Source organism: Myotis davidii, unplaced genomic scaffold, assembly GCF_000327345.1.
Source record: "Myotis davidii unplaced genomic scaffold, ASM32734v1 scaffold534, whole genome shotgun sequence".
In the NCBI taxonomy this organism is placed as follows: Eukaryota; Metazoa; Chordata; class Mammalia; order Chiroptera; family Vespertilionidae; genus Myotis; species Myotis davidii.
Window position 1 is genome coordinate 6,334,074 of NW_006286678.1, and position 9,964 is coordinate 6,344,037.

At 44.8% G+C, this 9,964-nt stretch overlaps 1 protein-coding gene across 1 annotated transcript in view; it reads left to right on the plus strand.

Annotated features, from left to right (window-relative positions):
* Nucleotides 1-6: 6 nt before the first annotated feature.
* The window catches only part of LOC102753747 (chromosome unknown open reading frame, human C9orf24), a 12,561-nt gene continuing 2,603 nt past the window's right edge, over nucleotides 7-9,964 (plus strand). The window contains exons 1-5 of the mRNA XM_006758570.2: nucleotides 7-1,129; nucleotides 6,010-6,154; nucleotides 8,485-8,600; nucleotides 9,581-9,656; nucleotides 9,916-9,955. Of these exons, the coding sequence (XP_006758633.1) occupies nucleotides 995-1,129; nucleotides 6,010-6,154; nucleotides 8,485-8,600; nucleotides 9,581-9,656; nucleotides 9,916-9,955 (512 nt within the window). The 5' untranslated portion in view covers nucleotides 7-994. The remainder of the gene's footprint in view (nucleotides 1,130-6,009; nucleotides 6,155-8,484; nucleotides 8,601-9,580; nucleotides 9,657-9,915; nucleotides 9,956-9,964) is intronic.

Consider the following 9,964-nt stretch of genomic DNA (forward strand, 5'->3'; position numbering starts at 1 on the left):
CCACTGAGCCCCTCTGTCCCCCTGAGGAAACAGAACACTCCCTCCACGCAGGACATACCTAGTTCCCTGGCAGGCAAGGACTTCCAACTGAGGCAGTGTACAAGTGGTGGGGAGAGGCAGCCAGCACCTCTGGTCTAGGAAGTGTGTGGTTCCCTCCTCCCCTGTCTGGGAGGATGGAGGGGAGGAATTGAGGCCTTAGCTTGCCCCCTGTCATTCTTCCCCCTTGTAGATACTGCCTTAACACTCCCTCAACCCTCAGCTCTGGCTGCCACCCAGCCAGGTTTCTCCGTGCTCACTAATTTATTTCCAGGAAGGTGTGTGGAAGACATGAGCCGTGTATAATATTTTTTTTAACATTTCCATCGCAGTATTGACCATCATCCTTGATTGTGTATCGTGTAACACAAATAATGATATTAAAGGCATCAAACAAGTCAGCCTCAGCTCCCTACCTGGGGTGTGGGCCAGGGCCAGGTGGGCTGGAAAGGGGAGAAAACGGATCCTCTGAATGCACATTTCACTCTACCTCCACTCATGGGTTCCCAGGCCAAGCCTGCCACTGACCTGCTACATCACCCCATTGAGTCACTTGACCCCTTGGAACCTCCACTTATCTTCATCAAAGTGAGAAGGTTGGCCTCGAAGATCTCCAGGGACCCTCTGAACTCTTGAAAATTGGGTTCTTTTGAGAGACTTGAGGGAGGAAAAGGCTGGAGCAGGAAGAGAATTGGACCTCCTCACTTCCTCAGGGCTGGGACTAAGCCAAGTGATATCATAATGGGCAGTGCCCATCCTGGAGGGGGTAGCAGGGTGGGGTAGGAGCAGGAAAGCTGTGAGCGAGGGAAGTTGAGAGTTCCTCCATAGAAGGGAATCGCAGCAGCTAAGGGCACCTGCCGGGCTGGAGGTGTGGGCGATCTGGAAGGGGGGGAATCACTGATGGTTTGCAGGAGCCCTTGGTAGGTAGAGCCCACCTGGGCATTCCCTAGACCCCACTATGTTCCTCTTCTCCCGAAAGACCAGGACCCCCATCAGCACCTACACTGACTCCTACAGGGCTCCTAACTCCATCAAGAAGGTCTATAACGACCCACCTCTGTGGGCCTGGGAACCCAACAAGTTTGTGAGCCGGGTAAGTAGAGGTTGGGGTGGGGGACAGGGGCAGGCTAATGCGTATGGCCATGCATGTCTGGATGGACTGGCACTGTGTGGTTATAGTTACTTTTGTAATTATTTGTAGCTTTGCATGTGTGTTTTTTATTCTTTTGCCTAGATGTGGAATTTATAATGATATATAAAATAATGCAAGATCCTGCTTTCATAGTGCTCTGCTACACCAAGTTAGGAGATGTAAGGAGTTAGATAAGTCAAGGAATAAACAAGACTTTTATAAATTATCCAAAATGCTATAAAGGAAGTAAACAGGGTAGTGGAAATGGAAAGTAACCAGAGAGAGTTACTCAAATAGAGGTCATAGAAGACCTAGATGAGAGCCAGGTGAAGAGCTGAAAGAATAGGGTTCCAGGCAGAATGATCAGAACGTGCAAAGGTCCTGAGACTGCCTGAGGGATATGCCAGAAAATGTCCAATAGTCATGTTTTTGTGCATGCATATCAGGCTCCTTGTATCTGTCTATGCCACTTGCACAAAATGGAGAGATCTGTGAATCTAATGGTGACTGTCTAAGGCAGCGGTTCTCAACCTGTGGGTTGCAATCCCTTTGGCAGTCGAACGACCCTTTCACAGGGGTCGCCTAAGACCATCCTGCATATCAGATATTGACGTTACGATTCATAACAGTAGCAACATTACAGTTATGAAGTAGCAACGAAAATAATTTTATGGTTGGGTCACAACATGAGGAACTGTACTTAAAGGGCCAGAAGGGTGAAAACCACTGCTCCAAGGGAAATTAGCTGTATGCACCATCCAACAAACTTTGTTGGGGATCTACATGTGCCAGGCTGTCTTTCAGGAGCTCTCAGCACACAAGTGAATAAAGTAGGGTTGTGCTGTGTGGAACATGCCCCAGCAAAGGCATGGGCAATGGTCCAAGAGCTGGAAAGAGGAGAGCATTCCGGGGACTTTAGGGCAGGTCTACTAAGAGATTCAGGGCGAGGAGGCTTCCATAGGGCAGCCTGGGGGCAGGGGCCCACCAGGGACTGAGAACTACTAGTGCAAGGGAGAGGAGCCTGCAGACCATGAAGAGCCTCAGGCTGTGATAAGAAATAAGGACATAATGTTCCAGGTTTTTTAATCTGTGAGTGTCATGATTAGATTGTGAGTTATGCCACTCCTCTGGCTACAGTGGCAGGAGATTGAAGGGGTTGGGGCCGAGGGCAGGAAGCAGAGTGAGATGGCAGAGGATTAGGGAGGAGGATGTATGTGGGAGATAAGGATAGACTGTGGCAGAGAAAAGGGGAATTTGTTGCTTAATGCAGAAAATGGGGATAACTCAAAGAGACACAAAGAAAAAAAAGGCCTATAATCTCACAACCCCAAATAACCACTGTTAATTTATTATTATATGCCCATTTAGGAAGCAAATATATTTTATGAAAATTGTATCATGTTGTATACTAATATTTTGAATCTTGCTTTTTTTGTATAGCCATATGGCAGGTCATTTTCCTTGTGACACATATTTTATAATTTTAATGACTCTATACTATTTTATTTTATGAATGTACCAAGATATTAGTATATTTAAGAAATCATATGTTATTGGAAGTTTAGATTATTTATAAAATTTTGCTAATATTATTCTTGTATATATCTATCTTCTTTTTTTAAATATATTTTATTGAGTTTTTATAAAGAGGAAAGGAGAGAGATTAGAGAGCTAGAAACAACGATGAGAGAGAAACATCGACCAGCTGCCTCCTGCACACTCCCCACTGGGGATGTGCCCGCAACCAAGGTACATGCCCTTGACCGGAATCGAACCTGGGACCTTTCAGTCTGCAGGCCGACGCTCTATCCACTGAGCCAAACCGGTTTCGGCATATCTATCTTTTTATGCATCAACTGTTCCCTAAAGATAAATTCCTAGACATGAAATTGTTAGGAGAAAGGACATGCACATTTTAAAAATGTTTGATATACACTTCAAATTTCTGTAATAAGGTTTGTAATAATTTACATGCTGACCAGCAAAATATGAGCGCGCCTGCCTGCTTTTCCACACACAATAGAAAAAAATTTAAAAAAATAGATCAACATGTCTTGGTCACCATCAGTATATAAAGAAGAGGGGAGAGATTAGTATGATTCCTGGATTGGGAGCTCTGGCAACTGGAGGAATGGACAGTGCTACAAATTGAGATTTGGAATCATAGAGAGAGATTCGGAATGGATTTGGGGGCAAAAATATTCAAGGACTTTCAGGAAAATATGTCTGGTGGATAGTTGGATATACTTAGCTCTGAAGCAAAGGAAAGAAGTTTGGGCTACAGATATATATTTTTAAATCTTCAATATATCAGTCGTAGCTGAAGTCATAGGAGTGAATAGGGTTGTGAAGGAAGAATAAGAAAATGACCAATCCCAGAACTGTGGAGAATATCAATATTTAAAGGGGAGCTAGAGGAAGAAGAGCCATAAAAGGAGACAGAGTGATAGGAAGAAAGTCAGAGAAGCCAACCAAGATAGCATTGTTAGACAAAGGTCGGTATCAAATGTCGACACAGAAGGGAATCTCTTGGATGTAGTAACCCTTAGTAACCTGGCCCAATGGCTTCCGTGAGTAGCAGTGGGATTAAGAATGAAGGCCCGCCAGCGAGGCTCAGTGGTTGAGTGCCTTGGTTCCACTCCCGGTCAGGGCACCTGCTTGGATTGTGGGCTCGAGCCAATCAATGATTATCTCTCATTATTGTTTCTCTCTTCCTTCCTCTCTGAAGTCAACAAAAACATATTTTTTTTAAAGAAATGAAGGAAAGGCTTTTGCTTCTCGCAGTACAGTGTGGTCTAGAAAATTCTGAAAACCCTCCTGCTTCAGAACAGCAAGGTCCTGCATAAAAATTTTCATTTTGTTGTGTCCTCTCATGGAGGTGAGTGGTGAGTATACTTAGAAGACAGGCTTGTCCTGAAGACAAATGTCGGCACTACCAGCAGGAGTTTAAGTCTTCAGCTAGCTAAAGATGGAAGAACTAAACCTGCAAATTCCAAACTGAACCAGAAAGTTCAGTGATCTCTAGCTCCCTGCCCCCAACACACACACACACACACACACACACACACACACACACACACGATTAGTGTATGTATCTCTTCTATGGTGAAAAATATTCTCAAGGTATGTTTCCAGGTACCCTTTAGAATAAGGCCAATGAAAGCTGAGCTCACAAGAAGAGCTATCAGGAAACAAACCACCATGTGACAGTCAGCAGAAACAACCAACTTAAACGGCCAAGGACTTCAGATATTGAAATTAATAGTTAATGACTACAAAATAATTATGAATTTTTAAAGTAAAATGCGAAATTATTAAAATGAGCTAACAATAGGAGATTGTATTTTTTAAGTATCAGACAAATGTAAGAAAAGAACTGAATAGGAATTTTAGCAATGAAAACCATATGTGTTAAAACCAAATATTCATATTGGGATACTGGATGAGTTAAAGAACAGATTAGACACAGCTTAAAAGCCTCAGTGGAATGAAAGAGAGAATGAAAGAAATTTTCCAGAATGCAGCACAGAGAGACAAAGAGATAGGATATATGAAAGAAACATTAAGCAGTATGAAAGATAGGAGAAAATTCACACACATCCCCTTGGTGTCCTTTAAAAAAAACAAAAAGCAGAAAGAATAAGCATTATCCGAAGAGGGAAAAGCTCTGAACTTTCCAGAACTAATGAAAGAAATGAATTCACAGCCACAGAATAAATAGAAGGAATTCCACATTTAGATGCCTCACGATGAAACTGCACAACACCCAGGCTTGGGTGAGATTGCAAATCTGTGGGAGAAGATAGATACTTAATGGGACAATTGGTTATCCATATAGATAAAAATAAAATTGATCCCTAAATTACACCAAACCCCAAAAGCAATGCCTCACAGATTAAAGGCTTAAGGAAAATAAACTGTGGCTTATATTAGAGGAAAATATAAGACATTGTCTCCATTATCTTAGAGTGTGGGTGGATTTCTTAAACAAATCACAAAAGCACTACATAAGAGGTTAATAAATTCAACCATGTTAATATTAAGAACTTTTGTTCATCAGAAGATACCACAGAGAAAATGAAGGTACAACAAGCCAAAAACTGAGACAAGATATTTGCAACATGTGACTGACAGGGAATTAGTATATAGAATAGATAACGAATCATAGTTTTCTGAGTTAAAATTAAACACAGGTAGTGTACAGTCTGAAGAAAGAGCAGGAGCTTCCGACTCTGTCCTTAAGAACCACCCAGTCAAAAAAAAAAGACAGAAATGAAAACATCAGAAAACCACTCTGACTGAAGTCAAGTGCCTGGCTCTAAGCCCTAGTCTTAGATGAAAAGAAAGAAGCAAAGGGCAATTCAAATAAGAGAACTATTCAGAGGGGACAGAGGCTGGCGTGGGAATCCTTAGGCACGGGTAGTGGTTTTGAAATCTGGGACTTTTTCTGATTTATTTTTCTTACTTTTGGGGGGTAGAGAATATTCATGTGTTGTCCTATTTGGGTTTTTTTTAAATTAACTTTGGTGGAACTTAATTATTTTATACATACATTCACCAAATACCTTGGCATTTCAAACAAAGAATTTCCCATAACTTTTTAGTTTGCCTTTGGTTATTTCTAATATGTTTTGTCCTTGATATTCATCATGCATGGCCAGAACTGTTTGGTTTATTAAAATGTAGCAACTTTTTAAAATAAATGAAATGTTAAAAAGGGAGGCGGTTGGGAGACCCACCTGGGCTGACCTTCTCAATAGTGGCTGGATCTGAGTCCAGTAGGACTCCAAGGCTGGAGTTTCTGTGCACTTAGCCATTTCCTCCCCTCTCCCCTTGCACAGGGCCCGCCTAAGACTTTTCAGCGCCCTGTGGATCAGGAAGCCCTAGAGAAGATGGTTAAATGTGCTGTGCGGGACTACACCTATAAGAGTTCCATACCAGGCCACCCCTACTTGCCTGAGAAATACTGGCCTTCTCAAAAGGAAGGTAGGGCCTCACCCCTTGCCCAACTCTGACCCTATTCAGTGACCCCAACAATGACACTCCATCTGAACCCAACTTGGATCCTGACCTCTACCCGATCATATTTCAGTCTTATCTCCCCCATGACAGGTCCAGCTTGACTCCCAAACCACTTGACCTGACATTAACCCTGGAGGAGATTCAGCCCTGTCTTCTGGGAGCTCCTTGTTTATGCCAAAGAACTGGAACAGGCCTAGGTCTTATCCCCACAGAGACAGAGGAAGTATTAACCTCCTCCAAACAAATCCAAGTGCCATCTCCTCCCAACTTCTTAGTGACCCTTTTTCGTCAAGTTCCCCATCTCTCCTGCATCCCTTGGCCTTACCACACCACCCACACCTCCCCTTCCACCCAGCATCCTTTTCCATCTCTTCCTGCCTAAAAAGTCTCTCTTCCTTCTCCCCTTCATCACCAAGATTTTCAGACAGTCTGTACTCACTGTTTCTACTTCCTCGCTCCTTCTTACACCTTATGAGAAATTATCTTTCTCATTTGATTAGATGTTAATGATCTGTTGCTCTATACATCCCCAAAGAGCAGAGAGTCATGTCTTAATCACAGCTGTGCCTCCTCCGCATAAAAAAATAGCACCAAGCTTCATAAGTACTTGTTGAAAAGATTGATGACAAAATCTTCATCCAGTTGAAACTGGGGGTTTGCATCTTCTACACTCAAACATTAAAACTGCTCTTGTGTGGTTCTAACTACCACATCCATGATGCTCTTCAACCTTTACCTTACGAGACCAACCCTATGCATTTCACTCTCTGACCACTCTCTACTTCTTGAAACTCCTTCCTTACCCAGCTTCTCTGATGCCTCAACTTCCTGGGTGTCTTGTCAACTATTCTGGAAAAATTGGGTTCCTCCGAGTGCTAATCTGAGCCCTCTTCTCTCCGTACTCCTCTCCTGATACCATTTCATCTAACCAACGTCTTTACTGACAACTCCAAGTCTTTATTTCTAGCCTCAACCTCTCATCAGAATTTCTCTCTCCATCTGACTATAGTCATCTTTACATGAATGTCCCCAACTCAGTATGTCCAACCCACCAACCCGAACTCCAAATCCCAATACCATGCCGCATACACACACTTGCCCTTCCTCTAGGGCTCCTAGACCTCCTTTCCTAATGTCTCTCATATGTGTTCTTTCAGACTGTTAGGAGAGTGGATCACAGAGGGCCTTGTTGGACAAACTTGGGTGATTAGGTGAATAGGGCTTTGAAAGGTTTTAAGTAGGGAAGTGTCTTGGTCAGATTTACATCTGTTAAAAAAAAAAAAAGTGCCAGAGCTTTTGAGTAGAGATTGGATTGTGGGATTTCAAAAATGAGGTAGGGAGACCAGTAGGCTAATAATAGTTTTCTAAGTTCCAAGTATTTAGATATGCTAATTAATTTCAATGCCATCACAGCCCTATAAAGTAGACAGTACTATTACCCCCATTTTAAAATTGAGTAAACAGACACAGTGAAATTAACTCAGTCAAATTAACACACAGCGAATATCTGACAGAGCTGAAATCTGAAGACAAGCAGTCTGTCCATTCTATGGATAAGCAGAGTCCATTCTATGGATCACAACATTATATAGTCTCTGGGTTAAGGCACTGCAGAGATATAGAGAGATCATGGGAAACTGGAAGAGAGGATAGATTCAAGTGGTTTTAAGGAAGCAGAATAAGCAGACTTGGGAAATAAATGTGGAAGATGAGAGAGAGGGAGCAATTGGGAAGAGGCTCAGTTTCCAGATTGGCTCATTCAGAGAGGGTTGTGCCACGATAAAAAGCGATCAGCTCAAAGGATCCAGACCCACGTAGAAGCAAGCCTGAGGTAGAAAAAGGGCTGCAGCCTTAGCTGGTTTGACTCAGTGGATAGAAGGTTGGCCCATGGACTAAAGGGTCAAGTGCATGTACATTGGTTGCAGGCTCAATCCCCAACCCAGGTTGGGGCACATGCAGGAGGCAACCAATTGATGTGTTTCTCTCACCACATTGATTGTTTCTGTCTCTGTCTCTCTCCCTCCCTCCCTTCCATTCTCTCTTTAAAAAAAAAAAAAACAATGGAAAAATATCCTTAGGTGATTATCAAAAAAGTAAAATACAAATAAAGAAAATGGGATGTATCTCAGTGTCTAAGACAATTATGGGTCCAGGCTGGGCTTTGACTGGCCTGAGGGAAATCAGGGAGAATCCAGTTTTGTGCTGGGGATCAAAGGAGAAGCATTTAGGAAGTCCGGGATCCTGGGGTAGAATAAGGAGTAACACTGTCTTATGCCTCCACCCTTACAATCCAGCAGACAAATGCAACCCCAGCTACCTGTGTAGTGACTGGGGTAACGCATGGAGAATGGGACCTTGCTGCTGCACTGGCTGGAACAAGTGTACCACATGCCTTCCCCGGCTGCCTAAGGTATCTACTGGGCTCAGCACAGATGGCGTCTGGGCACACATGCCCACGCACCTCCACCTCCCAAACCACAGTGACATATTTCACCATTAATTACTCATCCCTTTCCCATCAGCAATGCTCCAGGCCTCCTTCCCATCGGTGAAATTGTGACACTAGGGTTTGTATTTTCCAGGAGACAAGGGAACCCAGGAGTGGAGCTGTGCTAGGTCACTGGGGCCCAGTCTCAGGACTGGCTTCACTGGGTCCCAATTTCTGGCTGGGTTTTATGGGGGATAGGCTAGTGGGCACTCCTTGACAATCTATACGCCTAAGCTTGCCACTTGGCTCCTTCCACTGGCCAAGGAGCAGTGTTAGGCTGTCTACCTGCTCTACTCTCCCCTCTGTGATGTCAGCAATGACAAAAGGAGGGAAAATCAGGCCACTCAGAGGCAATGCAGGTAAAACACAGGGGAGTGATCCAAGGGGAGGAGGAGTCTGGGGCAGCCCCGGTCTGAGGAGAGTGTGGGAGACGCTGAGGCCTCAGCAGGGCCTCTCACTGTAGGCTGATGGCTGACCTTAGGTTGACTGAACCCTTTTGAATCAGAACTTCCTCAAGGAGCAGGGCTTTTCACAAATTCCCAGGGGATTCTCATGGGCAGGCAATATTGAAAACACGCTGTTAGAGAGACGCGGAGACATAGCTAAACAGAGTCAGCTAGACAAAAAGGGGTAAAACCAAAGGAAAACGCTGAGGTAGGGCTGTCAGACGCTCAGGTGCCTACCGGGTCCAACTAGTTTCTTTCCTTCCCCTCTCCCCTCCCCAGGTAGGCGGAGTAAATGCGTTGCCTGGCGACAACTCCAAACGGGGCGGGGCAGAGAGGGGAGCGTCTGGAGGACGGGATTAGGCGCGTCCTGGGACTGGTCTGGGGTGCCGGGAGGGAGAACCCCAAAAGGGGGTCCTTCCAGGTCAGAGCTTGAGGTAGCGTGTGTGCCATTTCCAGGAAGCCGGGATGGAGACAGCAGTTCGAGGAATGCCCTTAGAGTACCCTCCTAAGCCGGAGCCACTCAATGCCTATGGTAACGGATGGGGGGTCGGGGGGGGAGGTAGAAGGGGGACGGGTATCAGGAGGCCATAAAGAGTGGGATGGGGACCTGTGGGACGAGGTGGGGGCCGAGGGCCCTGGACGCTGGAGAGGGTGTAACCCTGTCTCTGTCCCTATTCCTCTCTCTCTCTCTCTCTCTCTCTCTCTCTCTCTCTCCCTCTCTCTTTCACCCTGTCTCTTCCCATTCTTGTGACTCTGTCTGGGCCTCCGGGGCTGGGGACCTGCGGACCCAGAGCGCGAGGTGGTGGTGAACATGCTGAACTCGCTGTCACGGTACCAGAC